The 19,251-nt window shown below is 36.7% G+C and overlaps 1 protein-coding gene across 8 annotated transcripts in view; it reads right to left on the bottom strand.

Annotated features, from left to right (window-relative positions):
• The window catches only part of LOC149543679 (uncharacterized), a 196,838-nt gene that overhangs the window by 142,652 nt on the left and 34,935 nt on the right, over window positions 1-19,251 (bottom strand). For 5 of the 8 annotated variants that reach the window (XR_016355672.1, XM_089798438.1, XM_089798437.1 and 2 more), the window contains exons 4-5: window positions 6,042-6,159; window positions 5,846-5,888 (exon numbers count right to left, since the gene is read on the bottom strand). Coding sequence is in view for 6 of the 8 variants with exons in the window: in XM_089798438.1 (XP_089654564.1) it covers window positions 5,846-5,888; window positions 6,042-6,159 (161 nt within the window). In the remaining 2 variants the exon portion in view is untranslated. The remainder of the gene's footprint in view (window positions 1-5,845; window positions 5,889-6,041; window positions 6,160-19,251) is intronic. The other 3 variants (XR_016355673.1, XM_089798435.1, XM_089798439.1) reach the window with 1 other exon arrangement.

Here is a 19,251-nt window from a genome sequence, read left to right on the forward strand (position 1 = left end):
CAATGGATCCAGAAAATGACAACATATTCCTTCTAGATTTTTTGAGCTCTCTTCTAGGTCACTCTCCAAATTTTCTGTCTTCCATGTTTTTGACTTGAAGAATGTGTCTTCATCAGTTTTCACGGATTTTCATTGAAAAATGTGCCATGGCATCACTGACAAACATTTTTCTCAAGCACACCTCAAAATTTAATGGTTGAAATTATGGCACTTGGAAGCAGCAAACCATCGCAATTTTTGAATATCGAAACACCAATCAACTTGTTTTGGGTGTTGCAAAACGTCTCACTGCTCCTAGTTCTGATCAAGATACATGAGATCTGAAAAATCAGGAGGTAGTGATTCTTCTCAAATTATTCGTTCTGATGATCAACTTCCTCAGATTTTGTCCAACAAGATAGCTGCCGAAATCTGGATACTTCATGAGACTTCTGACAAAAACAGAACTTTCTTTCTGAAAAAAACTTTATTTTCTATTGTCATGGATGAGTGCACCTCGCTCCAGGCACACCTGAATCGGATTCAAGGAATCTGTGATTAGTTACTTGCCATTGGTCGCAAGATGGAGGAAGAGGAGTTTACCAAAATCCTATGAGCACTTTATCAAGACTCTCAACATCACATCTTCTAGTGTTGATTTAAAGTTCACTGATCTTTGCACCCTGCTGCTTTAGCAAGATTGATGGAAACAACAGTTCGGTAGCAGCTCCAGTTCCACCTCCACAGAGCAAGCCTTTGTTGCGAAATCCATTCAGAAGGATAAAGGCAAGTTTCAACAACCATCTCAGCAAAAGTCTTCTGCTCCAGCATCAGATCGTTCTCAAAAGAAGAACATTCAATGCAACTACTGTCACAAGTTTGGACACATGAAGGTTGATTGTCAGAGACACTTAGCTGTACAGTCTAAGCAATCGGGTTCGCAACCCAAAGAGAATAGTGTAGAGCACACTGAGCAAGCGAAATTTGTCTTTTACACCTCATGGCTAAAAGATCTACAGATCATGTGAAGTTGTATGCTTGGTACATTGATCTAGGTGCCTCTCATCATTTCACTCACCGCAAAGACTGGTTTACTGACTACCAACCTTATTCAGACTCTATTATTTTTGGTGGCAAACAAGAGTACACAGTCGTCGGCAAAGGCAACATTCAAATTCAGTCTACTGGAAGGAATCTCATATTCCTTGATGTGTACTGCATTCCAAGGATGGAAATAAATCTACTCTCGGTCAGTCAATTGCTGCGACATTCTCCACACTTGGCAATCACCTTTAGTTCATATCAGTACACCATCACTGATCAAGTGACTAAGTCCACTATTGCAATGGGTCTTGAGGATCATGGTCTTTTTAGACTTACTGATTCTGGTGATTCTCAAGACTTAGCTATGGTTGCTCGGTGGTCTTCTATCAGCACACATTGGCATCAGCGATATGGGCACTTAATGTGCATTATCTCTCACAACTTTCTTGGGATGAGCTTGTTCTTGGATTTCCAAAGATTCAAACTCAACAGCTTGGAGTTTGTGATGCATGCCAGGCTGGGAAGCAACATCGCACACCTTTCACTAGTGGTGATTCATGGCGAGCTTCTCAAGTACTTCAACTTGTTCATGCCGATATCTACGGCCCTATGGCAACTCTTTTTGTTCTTAGGTCCAGGTATTTTTTGTTGTTTGTTGATGATTTCAGTAGAAAAATGTGAGTGTATTTCCTTAAAAAAATAATTGATACATTTCCTGTATTTCAAAAGTTTAAAACTTTAGTTGAAAACGAGTCTAGGAAATCTATTATTACTCTTAGATTAGACAATGGAGGGAATTTTGTTCTAATGTTTTCTCCAACTTCTTCGATACACATGGCATCAAACACTAGTTAACCACAACCCCACACGCCACAACAAAACAGTGTAGTTGAACATCAAAACAGGACAATCACTAAGATGGCTCAATCCATGCTCAAACACAGACATGTTCCGAAGAAATTTTAAGCAAAAGCAATTAACACTACAGTTTATCTGTTGAACCGATCACCTATAGTGGTGATCAAAGGTAAAACTCCAAAAGAGGCCTGGTTAGGTCGCAAACCCAAAATCAGTCACCTGAAGGTTTTTGGCTCCCTTGCTTTAGTTTGGATACCTGATGCATCATGCACCAAGTCGGATGCCAAGAGTCAGAAACTCATGCTTGCCAAATCCATCAGTCTTCACAAAGCCTACCGCTTGATCGATGTTGAGACATCCCGTCTCATCTACAGTCGAGATGTAGCCTTTGATTAGCAGCGAGGACCATCCATGCCTGTTTCTCCTGTTCCTGATCCAGCAAACCAGCCTATGATGGCTCATGATTTGGGAGATCGGCTTCCATTAGGTCCACCTGATGGGAGGGCTCAAATAGCTCTATAGCTCCAGTTATACCAGTGATACCTATACAGACACCTCCGGCTTCTCCTGCAGGATCACCTCGTTTTGTAGATGCTTCACCTAAGTTTGATCCAGATTTTTTTGATGAGGAACCTACTGATCAAGCATCTCCTGATACTCATGTTGGTTATTCCCCTATCCAGCCTAAGTAGTGGGCTAAGACGCTTGTTGAGCTTTCATGATGATGAGTTCGTTGATGGCAGAATTGCTCAGAAAAAGAGTAAAACTACAGATTTTGTTAACTTTGCTCTCATGGAGAACATTCACAATGTGTTTGAACTTCAAACATATTCCGAGGCTAAAGGAATTCCAAAGTGGGAACAGGCCATGACATCTAAACACCAAAGCCTGCTAAAGAACAACACCTGAGTCCTTTCTGATCTTCCACCAAGGAAGAAACCCATTAGCTGCAAATGGGTTTACAAAATCAAATACAAATCGGATGGTACTTTGGACAAGTACAAAGCTCATTTAGTAGCGAAGGGCTTTTCTCAGCGTTACAGCATTGATTATGAGGAGACCTTTGCTCCTATTGCAAAGATGAGCACCATCAGATTAGTCCTAGCCATGGCAGCACAGTTTCGCTGGAAGGTCCATCAAACGGACGTCAAGAGTGCTTTCCTGAATGGTGATCACCATGAAGAGGTATGATGCAGCCTCTTAGTTTCAAGGTTGTTGGTAAAGGCCATTAGGTTCTCAAATTGGTAAAAATCCTCTATGGCTTGAAGGAAGCCCCTCAGGCATGGTACATAAAAATTGATAAGTACCTCAGTGATCAAAGCTTCAAGAGGAGTTCTTTAGACTCAAATTTGTACATCAAGACTACTGACAGTGACATCATCCTCTAGTTATTTATGTGGATGATTTGATCATAACTGGCAGTGCGGCAACTTTGATTCAGGGAATCAAACAGAATTTATGCTAGTCTTTTGATATGACTGACCTTGGGCTCATGCATTATTGCCTAGGTGTTAAAGTTTGGCAATAGTCTTCTGTATATTAATCTCTCAGTCCAAATATGTCAAGGCCCTGTTAGACAAATTTCGTATGTAAGATTGCAAGCCTGCATCTACACCTATGGAAAAAGGTCTCAAGTTATCCGCAAAGTCTAATTCTCCTTCCGTTGATGATACTATATACAGGCAACTAGTAGGCAGTCTCATCTACCTCTCTGCTACTAGGCCTGATATCAACTTCGCAGTCAGCTATATTTCATGCTTTATGACAACTCCTAAGGCTGATCATTGGATGGCAGCAAAACATATGCTTCGTTATGAAGGGCACTTCTGATTATGGACTTTTGTACTCTTAAAGTTCTAATCCTAAACTCACTGGGTTCACAAATTCAGATTGGGCAGGCTCTGTTGATGATAAAAAGTCAACTTCTAGATATATGTTCAGTTTGGGATCCAGTGCAGTCACATGGACTAGTAAGAAGTAGCAAGCAGTTTCTCTCTCCTCTACAAAGGGACTATTAAGGCACGATGTGTAGCTGTTTGACTTCGTCGAATGCTTGGGGATATGCAAATGTCACCAGCAGGACCGACCACTTTGTTGATAACAAAGGCGTTATCAAGTTAGCAGGAAATCCAGTCTTCCATGAACGAAACAAGCATGTGGATGTTCATTGTCATTACGTATGACAGTTGGTTGAAGACGGGACTATAGATTAGCAGTATGTTCCTACCACAAATCAAACTGCATACATTCTCACCAAGACTCTTGGTCTTGATAAGTTTGTCAAATTCAGGGGACAACTTGGTGTTCTAGATAAATTTACCATTAAGGGAGGGTATTACGATAATAGATAATTGTCTATTATTAGTTCATGGTTATCTATTGTAAATATCTAGTTAACTTTAGTTTGCTTTCGTTTTTTAGCTTTCTCTGTTAGAATAGAATGCTTCTATTCTCATTTTATTCTTTTGTATAAATTGACCTTTTGGTCTCTATTAATAACAAGTATTTTACCAATTACTTCTGTAATAGTTACTTCTTGTTTGATGGAGGTTACAAGAATCTTAACACCTCAGGAACCTTACAAAGAAGACATAATAAAGAATGTACTTCAGCTAATTATTGATAATTTTCACAATCTTGGGGACATTGGAAGTCATCATTCTCAAGAAGTGTTGCCATACTAAAAACATATGCAGAAATCAGATTGTCTAATCTTATTCTTGACATGGGACTGAATGGCTTAATATACACCATGTTTCAGTATTAATTGGTCACAATAAGGGAAGAACACGATAGAGATGTTATTGCAGTTATGAAGACTTATGACGATTTATTAGAGTGTTGTTCATTTTCAGCCTCTTGTGCATAAGTTATTAGAAATTCCAAGACAAGAACAAGATGCTTCTAAAGCTGTTTACAATCTGATCAACAAAGAGCTTACACACTGTGAATGGAGAACTGAGGAGTTCAACATACAGTGGGCTGCAAAAGAATTAATATCATCAAAAGTACAGGTTACAGTCTCCCAGAAAGACAGAGAATCAATTTAAGTTAACAAATAAGATACATATATATCACTGAGTTCAGCAATAGATCATCACAAATCAGAAATAGCATTGTGGCGTTTGCTTTATATTCCTCACCAAGAGCAAAGCAGAGGAAGATAGACTAAAGTAATTAGAAACATAACAGTTTAAAAGACTTAACATTGAGATGAAAGTTTTGGTTTAAAAGATGAAATGTCACTCAATGTGAATTCCTATTGTACATTTGATGACAGAAATCATGATGTACAAAGCATAACAATACTTCATCCCAAAAAAAAAAGATGATAAAATATGAAATGTCTCAATCATTATGAATTCTTGTTGGACATTTGAAAGAATATGACAAGCATCATAATTTGCAAAGCATAAAAATACTTCATTCATATTTTTAAAAAAGTAATATATTAATATTTTACATGCTGTGCTGCAGATGCTACTAGCATAGATATCTTAAATACATCTATCTAGCAGGTGCTTAGACATATCAGTCTCAAGATGCCTATCTATGTGCATCAAGACTGATATCTTAACTATTTCAACTTTGTTGGCATATTTATGTGTGTACACTTTACTCCCATTATTGATCTTGTTTTCAATCTATCTGCCAGCTCATTTTCAATGATAAAGGATGATATTAGTTTTCAAACTTAGATTTTCACAAATTTGTTCGAGTCAAAATATCTGGAAAGTTAAAATTACACAATTATATATTTCAATTCGTTTTTCTAATACAGACAAATCTTTGTACCCATTCTTTTTGTTTTGTTTTGGTTTTGTTTTTGTTTTTTTAAATTGTGTACCCACATATGTTGTAGACACTAGCTTTGTTTGACCGCTCATTGATACATCACATATTGTTATCAATATAGTACAATCATTACACCAAACAAAAATATACCAAATATGTTATTACTCACCAGAATTTTCTTGAATATATGTACCTTTACCAAAAAAATAGCCCTGTAAAATACAACACAAAGGCTTAAAACATACATAATAAATGTCACCACAAAGCATGTCCTATACAACAAGCAAAGATCATTTAAACTAAAAAATGACTAAGTATTTATCTGTCCCTTTTCTTATACAACTGTCTCAAATTACATTCCTCACCATGAAATTTGATTTATCACTCCCTGTTACTGTGAGAGCAGTGCAATCCATGGTCTCCAGGGAAATATTCTCACTTTTAACATAGCCAGGGTCAATCCATAGCATCCTGCAGTCAAAACTGTAAAGTTTTATAATCGATTTGATGGAGATAGAAAACTAACTATTGTAGGTTGAATATACAGTTCTGAATTAAATGTTTCTTTACTTGATTTGAGCTTTGATAAATATTAAACTTCTCTCTGATCAATTTATGTTTCTTTAAATGTATTAAAGAATAGTACTGAATGATATGAATAATGCAGATATATATATATATAAGCACAACCTTACTGATTAATAGGATCAAATAGCAGATTGCAGACTGAATCGATGACTGTGTTAATGCATGCCATGAATTGATGATCTCCATCAGTCATTCGAGAGATATAAACACAGATATGAAGTCAGCCCAAGTAGGGGCATGACCCTACGTGGCTTATGCCATGTAGGGTCATGACCCTACGTTGGCCTTGTCAACAATGGGATGACCGATACTTGAATAGTTTGATTCTTAAGTAATCGATTTGATTATAATTCCAAATGAGTACTTTAATATATGTTGACTATATTTTATATGTTTATATCAAGCTTTCACACACACACACACACATATATATATCAAGCTTGAATTTATCAACCTATATTATACATTGTAATACTTCAATTCACTATGAAGCTAATATTCTCAACACTCCCTCTTTAGCAAGGAGGGAATTGAAACACTATAATACAAGTTTAAACACTACTTTAAGTGTGATCTGTTAAGTTATGAATCTGGCCCAAAGAACCATGACAATTAATTTTCATAAGGTCGTCACCCTACAATAGTGATCTTACACATATGAAAGGTCATCACCTTTCATAACACAAGTTTGCAAACAATATAACTTTCAATTACTCATGAATATATGTAACTTACTAATGTATTTACAAATTTGTCATACCAAGTTTACCTCTGAAGTACTCTATTTTCAACCTTGCAGGAGACTTGGTGAAAATGTCAACATTTTGCTCATTAGTGCTGATATAAATCAGCTTGATAATATTTATGTTGACCATGTGTCTTATGTGATGGTTAGGAGTCTCGATGTGCTTTGATTGATTGTGGAAGACAGGATTAGCAGAAATTTTGATGCAGCTCTGGTTATCACAATGAATCATTGTAGGACTTATTGCTTTCCAAAGAGTCCAAATTATAGCTTTCTCAACCACATTGCTTCGCGAGCTCCCATGGAGGCTGCCATATATTCGGCTTCGGTGGAACTTAAGGCAAGTGTTGGTTGTTTTCTATTGAACCAAAATATCATTGTTGATCCAAGACTGAAGCAACACCTAGTAGTACTCTTATGGTCTATGAAACAACCAGCCCAATCAGAATCAATATATCCTTCAAGTTTGATTTCAACATTTTCGTACAAATACATAAGTGATTCGATGATCTGTCTATAGAGAGTGGGGTCAATAGACTCTAAATTTGCAACTTCTTTTTTTAGCTTGTGTAGATTTGTTGCCATTGGAGTTTCTAGAGGTTTGTTGTCCATCATCCCAAATATAATCAAGATATCATGGGTGTACTTTCCTTGATTTAGAAAAATATGATATTTCTTTTGACATACTCTTAGACCCAAAAAATAGTGTAATAGACCTAGATCCTTCATTTCAAATTCAGCTTTAAGATCTTGTTTGCATCTTTCAATTAGGTGATCTTCACTTGTTATCAATAGGTCATCAACATATAAAACAGGTATTAACATGTCACCATTAGATATTTTGAAATATATGTTAGGATCGACTTCATTTTTGGAATATCCTAGTTTAAAATACATACATATAGATTCTTATCTTTTATAACAAAACCTTAAGTTTGTTCAATATATACTTCATTTATGATACTATTCAGAAATGCAGTCTTGACATCCATTTGATGTATCTTCCATCCTTTGGATGTCGCAATTGCCATAATGGTTCATACTGAAGTGTATCAAGCAACTGGAGCAAAGGTTTCTTGATAATCAATACCTAACTTCTAGGAAAAACCTCGAGCAACAAATCTTGTCTTATGTTTTTCAATATTGTCATCTGAAGCATATTTGATTTTGTAAAACCACTTTGATGAAACAACCGATTTCTCTTTAAGCCTAGTACAATATCCCAAACATCATTTTGTAATATGGATTGATATTCTTCGACCATGGCATCTTTCCAAGCTTGACAAGTTAGGGCTTCTTCGACAATTGATGGTTTAGTTTTAGTAAGCTCAATTACTAGTGCAGTATAACAAGATTTATTTCTAGTTTTCTTGCTCTCCGTGGAAATTTCATCTGGCTCAACATTATTTTCTTCAATCATTTTCCTTACCCATAATGGTTTTTTTCTTGATATTAGAGATGTCTCTATTTTCTATATCTGGTAATGATACATTCTCCTCTGATATGTTCTCCCTCTGATTTTCAATTTGTAGATTTTCATCTAAGTCTGTGATGGGCTCATCTTCTGTACTTGTTGATAGTTTTAAAGCAATGTTTTCTTCAAATATGACATCTCTGCTGATTTCAACTTATCTATGCCCAAGTACATATAGACTCTATACCTCTTTTGGAGTTATGTTTTCTAGAATTGAGTGTGGGCATTTGTTTTGAATATATACAACAGTATTAGTGACCTCCGCCCAGAGTGAGAAGAGTAAATTTTGATCATGAAGCATGGCTTTTGCTACTTCAACAATGGTTTTATTTCTCCTTTCTGCTACCCCATTATGTTGAGGATTATAAGGTACAATATACTCCCTCTTAATCCCAATAGAGGTGCAGAAGTCTGTGAAATTTTCACAGATATATTTTCCTCCATTGTCTGATCTTAGAGTTTTTATTCTTTTTGATGTTTGGTTTCCCACTATTTGAACTCTTTAAATTCTGATAGGACTTCATTTGATTCTTTGACTTTTAGGAAATAGATCCAAGTTTTCCTAAAGAAATCATCAATAAATATTATGTAGTATGAGAATCCTCCTAGAGAAAGTGTTGGCATAGATCCACATAAATCAAAGTGAACTAGTTCCAAAACTGATTTAAACTTGTGTTCGCTAGGAGGAAAAGGTCTCTTTATATTCTTTCCTAGAGCGCATCCTTTACAAATGCCCATATGGTTTGAATTTTAAGTTAGGTGTTCCAGTGGTGATTTTTTCTACATTTGGTAGTGTACTGAATCTAATATGTCTGAACCTTCTATTCCATATTTCATTAGGATTTGTCACTTCATGACTTAGGGCTTTCTTTTGAATGTTAAATAATTTATATAGGGTTCCATCTCTAGTCCCCAATTGTGATAGCATTCTTGAGATTAGTATTTTTAGGCCAGTACAACACTTTGTCTTCATTAAAGGTGACTTGGTACCCTTCATCAACAAGTCCAGAGATGGATACTAGATTCCTTGTTATGCCAGGTATGAAAAGAACATCTTTTAATTTTAGAGTTGCCCCAGTTCTTAGTTGTATAGAACATATCCCAATTCCTTTTACTGAATAGGTGGAGTTGGCTCCAATGGTGACTCCTTCAGTGAGATAATTTCCAAAGGTTACAAACTTATCTCTGAATCCTGTTATGTGGCAGGAAGCACCACTGTCTCTTCTCCACACATTTTGGTTGGATTTCATCTCACTTGATAGAGCTTAGTAAAATAACGGAATTTTATCTCTTTTTGTTTCAGCTAAGGAAGCTAGGATTTTTTTCCCTTTCTGCACAATTTTGAAAGTATGTCCAAATTTCTCACACTTATAACGTTGAACTTTGGAGAAATCATTTCTTTTGTAATTATTATTTCCTTTCCTTGTATCATTTTTCTTCCCTTTGAATTTCCTAGTCTTCCCTCTATTATTAGAGATTGAGAAGAGAGCTTGATTTTCTCCCTCTTGATTTGAAATGATCCCTCTAGAGATTTGTCTTGATTCTTCTGAGGTGCAATCATTTTAAGTTGATCAAAAGTTGGTATAGACGGTCTGCTGACAACTTGGATGAATGCTTCCCAAGATATAGGTAATTCTCTAAGTGCTATTATTGATAATTCTTGATCTTCTACTTTGTTTCCAATAGAAGATAGTTGATTCTTTAGTTCAGAAAAGTAGGATGAGATTGACTCTCCTATATTCATAAGTTGATTTTTAATGTAAGCAACCTACTTGAGTTGTTGATCTCAAAAGTATTCTTAATTGTTTTGAATACCTTGAATGCTTTCTTGAGATTTGATATGAAAGGAAGGATATGATCTTTTACTGAATCAACAATGATTTTCCTAGCTTTATTATTTCGCCATCTCCAATCGGCCTTTTTCTGTATCATCTTTAGGTATTGAATTGTCTGATTCAATGAATGATTCTAATTCCAATTCTTCAAGGATTGTTGTAATTCGGATTTTCCATGAGAAGAAATCTGTTGCTCCTTCAAGCCTATCTTCGACTCTAACATTGTTTACCATGATGTTTTAATAATTTAGCTTTGCAATCTCTCTACCAAATTGGCTTTGATACCATGTAAAGTTTTATAAGATTGATTTGGTGGAGATAGGAAACTAACTATTGTTGGCTGAAAATACAGTTCTGAATTAAAAGTTTCTTTACTTGATTTGAGCTTTGACAAAGGTTAAAATTCTCTCTGATCAGATCAACTTCGGAAGTGTATATATCAATTTATATTCCTTTAAATGTATTACACAATAGTACTGTGATATGAATAATGCAGATATATATATGACAGATATATAAGCACAACCTTACTGATTAATAGGAACGAATAGCAGATTGCAGACTGAATCAATGACTGTATTAATGCATGTCATGAATTGATGATCTCCATCAGTCATTCGATAGATATAAATATAGATATGAAGTCAGCCCACATAGGGGCATGACTCTACATGGCTTATGCCACGTAGGGTCATGACCCTACATTGGCATTGTCAACAATGGGATGACCGATACTTGAATAGTTCGATTCTTAAGTAATCGATTTGATTATAATTCCAAATGAGTACATTAATACATGTTGACTATATTTTATATGTTTATATCAAGCTTGAATTTATCAACCTTATTATACATTGTAATACTTCAATTCACTATGTGGCTAATATTCTCAACAAAAACAAAATATCATCACTCCATTTAGGGTATAATAAATAACCTATCTAACAGCTTTTTTATTTTCATGGTGTCACAGAAATATTGTACTCTTTCATTGTGAATTAAGCATTCTTTTCGAAATGGAAGATTCATCATGTGCATATACCCATTGCACAGATCTGAATGATGAGCCAAGTCTTGCGAATGCTTCCAACAACATGGAAATCAACTTTTCTCTAGAAACTATAAGATCAGAACTGCTAAATATTGAGTCTTCACTGTGCTTTCATAGTACTAAATGTCATTGATGTCTTGAAAGAGGCCTTGGGTTTCAATAAAATCAGTCTCACTTCTAAACCTTTACATTTTCTCATGTGCCTAATTTCTGTAAAACTATAATAGAAATCATGCTATATAGCCAACATTAGAAACCATCTTCCATGTCTACAATGTTGAAGGCAAGCAGTGAAAATCCATAGAGTTTACGTGAATGCAATCCTAGTTATGAACTAAGCTATGTGAACGATACAATCCAGGACTGTTAGCAATGAGAGTTATCCTTCAAGGATATGCCATACCATAATAAAACCTCAAATAGACAAATTTCCTCCAATCATCAACACCATGTGGTAATTGTTACCCTCTCTGCCCTCGGACATGAATAGCTAAATAACAGGGTACTCATGGAATGTTGAATGTCTTGCACCTAGTCCTAGGATTAAACAAAAGGATTTAAAGGTATCTTTGTGTGTTAAATTTTATATTGACTGATTGTCTTTGTTTAAAAGGTTCCATATATCTTCTGCCTCTAATTAGGGGTTAGCATTTACAAAATCTTTATAAGCCTTATTGTTTTGCCAAGTCCACATGCATGAACAATAAAACTACATTGTACGAGTTGTAGGAAGGTTTACTTAGAGAAGAGTTTAAGTTTCAATAAAACAAGTTGACCTCGTTAAGGTTTTTGTCACATGCAGGCCTCTTTTAATAATGTCTGCAGGTCATCATGGAAATCGGGGCTGTTTCACATCTCAATGGTGATTTGATCCACTACAGCACCCCTACACAAGTTACATAGATGAAAGATGCATTCAACATTGGGTTCCACTATTATTTTTTAATTTCAACATCCCAAAAAGGCGCCAGAGCGGGCGGCTTCAGGTCCAGCTCTACAATGTCTTCTAATAACCACCACAAAGAATCTTGAATGACCGTATTTTAGAATCATATAACTCCTTACAGAATCTAATGATCAGTGAACACTAGCTGACAATTAATATGACCAGTGAATACTATAACAAAGAAGCACCTCCAAAAAAAGGAAATATGTGTGTCTTTCATCTCACAACTTATATCATGGAGAGACTGGCCCGAAGATGACAATGTACATGCAACTGATCACCATTAATGAAACTGCTGAAGATATTCTAAGGGGAGAAACGAACTCTAATTTTAATGATGACTAACAATTATTACCTAGAGTATGAATCTGATTCAAGAGAAAGAGGTGATAGCTTTGCTACACTTGATGCAACGGAATAGTAGCCTAGTAGCTTCTTTCTTGAAGGACCCCAATCAAGCCACAAATTCTCAGAATATCACCCTTCCGGGTAAGGATGCTTCATCTTTTGGCATCACCAAAATTTGTAAAGATTCTCAAGAATCAAGCATGTTCTTTATACGATCCATATGAAGGTCACCAACTGATCTACTGACATAGCATCCCACTCGAGGCCAAAGACCAGCGCGACCTTAGAGGGATGGAATTGGATTGGTCGAGGTAATTATTAAAGGTAAGGGGGCCCTTCTTTGTTGGGTTAGATTGGGCTCAGTTGGGTTGGCCAAACAAAAGAGAGAAAGAAAGCACAAGAAAAAAGGCAAAAGAAAGGTAGGGGCTACACCACTTCTTTTCTTTGTTGTCTAGACTAAAGAAAGGAGCTACGCCCCTTCCAACCATCTTTCCTTCCAAGTGCTACTCTCCTAACAATGGTTGGCGTGTGGTAACTCTATATCTTACCACCCTTTCTTCTTCGTGTTACCAACCAGGACTGCTAACCACAAGTCGCTTGTATCGTAAAACCTCTAATAAGTTGAACCTTTTCTTCATGTTTCCACCCGGGACTCTCGTCAAATCACATAATAATCATAACCAGACTTCCCTCCTTACAGTACTTTCTATTTGAACAGAATGGGGTTGGGCAAGGGCAAGATGAAAGACAATAACAACATCAACTCTAAAAATACAATCCTTCCATGCCAACATCCATCTATCAACTATATATATATATATATATATATATATATATAATAGTGGTGCCAGCTTTTCTAGACTTATAACGGTAAGGAACCCTCCCAGGGGACCGGACCTTAACATGAAAGGAAGACAAGTGAATAGATTTTGGAATGGACTTTATCATGTAAGGAAAGGGACTCGTAGCCGAAAAGCAAAGGGGGCCAATCCAAAACTACACAAACCTAAAAGGACAGTCACAACCAATGAACAATCTAGGAATGCAAGAGCGATGTCAGAGCGGCCTAACGAGTAATGGCTAGCACTCGAGAGAGAATACTCCCCACTATTTATTTCGCCAACCTCTCTGCCCAAGAGATAAAGAAAGGGAGGTCAAGGACAATCAAAAAAGAAAGAGGGGAGAGAGCTACACTTCTTTGGCTTGGCCAGAACAAAGAATGAAAGGCGAAAGGCCCTATCCTTCTATCTAGCCATAAACTACACTATATATTATAATGGTGCCAACTTCACTAAAGTCTAGGTAAGGGACCCAAGGCCCAAACCTTAAGATGAAGGGAAGGCCAGCCAGAACAGACAAAGGGAGGGACTAGCCAATCAAGAACAGTTAAGGGAGGGCCCTCTACTCCCTACTTGGAGTATAGTTTCTATCGGTTGGTGCCCCTTTGGTTTTCACTCCTAATTCTAGTAGGGCGAGCTAGTGGGAGTGCCCGAGCAAAGAGAGGGCCTTTTCAAACCACAACAAAGATTAGCAAGGGTAGGGGCAAATAGTAAGGGAGTAAGGTTAGGACGTTAATTTCATTATCTATTTAACATGCATATCCTTCACCCCTCGCAAAAAGAATAATATAGTAGAGGGTGGGATAATATAGTAGAGGGTGTGTTGGGACTCAAAATTGCATGCTCGTTTTGAGTCACAAGTTGAAGAAATTTTGAAATCTAGCTCCTATGAATGGTTTTCATGCATATGTAACCGGCTGTCATTTCAAGGCTTAGGTGGTGTTTCAGTTGTCTAACACCCTTCATTTCGCATATGCATGTGTTTCGTATTGTTATTTTGTCATCCCGATTGATTCGGTGAAGTCCTATTTTGAGCAATGTTCATTTCTGCATTTTTCCCTGTGTCAAATAGCAACAAGAGGCCTAGTTTGCATTCAAATATCTTTTACCTAGTAATGTTTCATGACTCACCACTTTGGGATTGTTTAGTATGCATATCAATGAACCTATGTTTCAATTTTCGAGTTGTTTCGATATGTTGACTAGGTTTTGAATCCCTCAAAGTTGGTTACTTGTCTCTGTCATGCTGATGCATATTTCCCAGAAATCCAAGAGGTCCTGTTTGACCGATTATAACTTTGACCCAGTTGACCATACTGAGAAATTTCCTTTTGCATTGCATTCTAGAGGTAACACAATTGCTATGTTTCAGATTTGAGCTTATGACGAATCCATTTGATTAGTTTTCAAATGCGATTCTGATTGCAATTTATAACTTTTTACTGGTATCATAAAATGCAAATTGGTTAGTACCCTTGTTCGGGATGTCGTAACTCTGAATTCGCAATAGATGAAATCAAATGGTTTGTACCACTGCATTCTACTCCAAAAATACTTCAAGTGTGCCGGTTTGTAAACCTTGACAAATCTGTCTGCACACTTTCCCAGGCCCATTCCATTTGCGCAAAACACTTTTCTACTGTTGTTTCCAGTTCTGCAATTCTAAGTAGCCCACTTTGCCTACTCGCCAAACTTGCCTTGTTATTCTTCATAACCTCAAATCATAGGATTATATTCCCCTCATGGCAATGAACTAATTCCCCATTTTTTGAGCCTTCAAGCATCTGTTTGCCCAATTTTCAAAGCCAAAACTAAACGCAATTTCCAATTTTCTAACTTGTTTATCTGCAAGAAGTTTCAACTAGGCAACTTCAAATGTCAATATCTTTTGATTGAATGGTTGTGATGTGACGAGATCTAGTAGGGTGTGAGATTGCGGAATAAAATATCTGCATGTCAGCTTTCAGAGCCATGTTATCTGTTTATGTCAGTTTTTAAGGCCAGCCAATAGGCCCTGTTAGCAGAGAATCACAGTTTGCAGATAAGTGATAAAATGAGCTTTAGTGATCAATTAATGCTCAAATTCAAGCTTAATCAATATCAGGTTTTTCAATGGATTAGTTTGCAATGTCAGTTGTTCGAAAACAAAAAAAAATTCAGCTGGACCCACTTTGGGGACCGACTAATTCCATCAAACTGATGAAAATATGTGCAAGTCGAAGGTTTTTTGAGGGGGAAGTAGTAATGATTTTAATTGTTACAATGTTTCATCATAGGCATTATCAATATTTGAGCTCAATGAATGTGTAGGGTTAGACACTTTGTGAATGATAAAGGAGTTCAATAAGTGCAAGAGGCCATTTGTTTTGACTATACAATGTTCTAATGAAAAACAAAGTTAAATGTGAAAGGATTCTACTTTAATTTGAAAATTAGAAGTCAAAGAATGTCAAATGGTGTTTTAAAATACCGATGTCTTTCATTGTGGAGATGCACAATGATTTGAAATAAAGATAAACAATGAAGAGTTCCATGGGCACCCATTTTCCATGTTAAGGGAATGGAATAAAAAAAAGGCTAGCTCAGGAGCTCCACACATATTGAAGGAGAGATCATTCACATAAATAAATAAATAAAACAGAACAGCCCACAGTTTTGGGGGAGTTGTAGCCCACGGCAGGGGCAAGAGGGAGAAGGTGATACATGGCAGAGCATTGACGACATTTGCAAAGAGATCAATGGCAGAAAAAGTTAGAGAGAGTCCACAACTTGTGGACAGGTTCACTGCATGAAGGGATATCCATGACTTCTACAGCTCCACGCAAATGAGGAGCTTCACGGCATAGGAGGCAGTCCACATGGAAGAGCAGGTCATCCTCTCACAAGGGGAGCCCCACCCAGCTCCATGGCGTTGGGAAGAGTGCAGCATCAATGTAAAAGGCCGCAGTAGGTATATGGGCATCCATGACACAAGGGATACAACATAAGAGGCAGGGCCATCCACGCTGAAGCAGGGAAAACCCTCATATCATATCCCACATTTGATACAAGGGTGTTTTATTTTGTTTTTATATGCTCCGTTACAATCAATGTTAGTGTCTTAAAAGACATGTTTGAAGACAAGCAAGGCCTATGGAGGGACCCACTATGTGGGGCCAGCTGGAGGCAAGGCGAGATAAATTTTAACCAAATGAAACACCAAAATGGAGTGCCACGTGGCGGATTGTGAGGCCAGTTGGGAGATTGGGAGCCGGATTTCAAAAGCCTACGATTCTACGATCCATCGTGTGATCAGGGAGGACAAAATTACGATGGAAGATGCTATGACGAGGCCCATGCCATAAGGTCATAAAACAAAGGTTTAAGCCTTGAGATATTATGATTTAAGATTCAAATGGTGAGTTTGTCACATGATCTAAGATGTCAGAAAATCGTAGGAAAACTAAAAAATTTCAAATACATAGTGCTATGTGGGACCCGCCTGATGGTGTTGACGAATGAGATTTAGCCACGTAGCAAGAGAGATGAATAAAGGATGAAAAAAAAGATTTTATTCAGATTTCTCTGCTCTAAATGCATATGAATCTCAAATGATGAAAGATTTAAATATTTTTAATGTTTTTATATGGTTTCTAACTATATAGTGTATTCAGATTTTTCATCTCTATTCATGGCCTGAGGCATGAAATTTTGAATGCACCATACATGCATGGATTTTGTCCAAAATATGGACTATAATATACCATTGGAACCAAGAAGAAATGAACTATCCATTTCCGCAATCAGTTTTTATACAGGTATTCACTAGATGCAGCTACAGGAGGATTTGCAACTTTTGGGGCTCCTCAATGAAAGTGCAGATTTGATGTTTCAAAGAGAAATGAAACCAAATATGATCAAATTTGCATAAAGTATGTTTTCATTAGCTGTGAAGGATGATTTGATTGTTTTTTAAGGCAGTTGGAAGTAATCAAGTTTTTGCCAACAGTACAATTGAATTTCATGGCAAAAAGCAGAACTGACATGCCAAAATCAGAATTGAAGCTCCAACACAGATTTGATGTGTGTATGATATTTTCTTCAAGGGATATTTTACAAATTGTTTTAAGGGTATATCAGATATTTTGTTACATCAATGATGAGATTTGATTACCGACAGATGAAGAAGTTCAGTTTCAACAAAATTAGAATGAAGACAATTTCTGTGGGACACATGTCAATTTCAGATTCTAGATCCTGAAATATCTTCTCTTCTATATATCTTTCTTCTTTGCTCATTGAAAGAGATTCCAGACTGCTGTGATACCATTCTCAGTTTTTCTTTTGTTATGAACAGCAGCTGTGTATTTCTTTTGAAGCATTTTATACTACACGGTCATTCCTTGGTGTTGTTTTTCTAAGTTTTGATATATAGGTGATGTATTGGTTTCATTGAGATTAATACAAGAGCTTCATTTTTCTTAGTTTCACTCCAATTCTCGTCTCCTTCCACTGTTATCTACAATTTTTTGGGTTTAAGAACGTAGAGTTTAAACTCAATTATAATTCCTTAAGATTGTATGTCTGGATAAATTTGCTATTGGAACAAAGGGCCAAGTAAATGCTTGTTTACATTGACAAGGTTGCAATTTTCACTAAGAGGATTTTACAATAAGTATGAGAATTTTTATGAAGACAGATGTCTATTTGCAAGTCAGATAGATAGATCAGATGTCTGAATATATGAGTATACTTCAGGTGTCCATGTGTATGTTAAAGTTTAGTTGATGCCCAATGGATAAGGGATTGGTCAGCTTAGAGGTTGCATGTTCTCTGTTGTTGCATGCCTAGGTTATGCTGAATATCAATTTCAGCATATCTTTAATTGAATATCAATTTCCCTTTTTATGTATTGAAGAACTATAAGTGTTGGTCATTGCTTATTTGCATCTACTTTTTGGTTGCCATTAGCTGCTATAATCAGGAAGTTTATCTACAAATCATAGAAGAACATTGACCATTTCTGCTATAGGGGGATAGTATTGTAAAGAAGAGTATCAAGTTAATAAGATCAATCCCTTAGGTTTGCTAAGATCAATCCCTTAGGTTTGCCCGCCTTGACCTTGCAGAGCCTAAAGTGAAGTGAGTGCTGATGACTCTGTTAATGTTGGCCCAAAACTAAGATTTAGCCTTGCTAAATATAGGATTTAGCTCATCCTTACGCTTGTCCCTGTCTTTGTTTCCTGGTATCAGGTTTAAATCCACTTGATATGTTCCTTACCAGAATGAACTCCAACAGGGTGGTTAGTTGGCATGTTCAATCAATAATGAAAGAGAGGGTATAACTTTTTTACCAAAACTAAAAAAGCTAGTCCATGGGTAGGGGAAAGTACTGGTTGTACTTTCTAGTAGGGATAGGTAGGTCCCCCCCAACTTGAACCGATTGATATCTCATTCATACACGATAATTCCTTTTGGTTCATTTCTGGCTCCATCCCACTCGCAATAAAAAAATGATTGGAAAGGGGGCTTCTCTCTTGCTATTAGAGCAGTCCAACTCACAAATAGTCTTTGAAATACCCTTATAATAGAATGAAGAAATAATAGGGGTATGGTTGGTTGTTCATCTACCTAAGCCTTAAACCAATCCCTGACCTCTGGTAGTTGAATGGAGGCCCCTCTCACGTTACATAGTAATATGCAATATGGTCTACCAATATTATATAGTAAGTAAGATGGTCTACCCATGTGAAGTATAGATGTGCACTTC

This window comes from Cupressus sempervirens, chromosome 8 (genome assembly GCF_028749045.1).
Source record: "Cupressus sempervirens isolate cs-2001-9-10 chromosome 8, ASM2874904v1, whole genome shotgun sequence".
NCBI classification, from domain to species: Eukaryota; Viridiplantae; Streptophyta; class Pinopsida; order Cupressales; family Cupressaceae; genus Cupressus; species Cupressus sempervirens.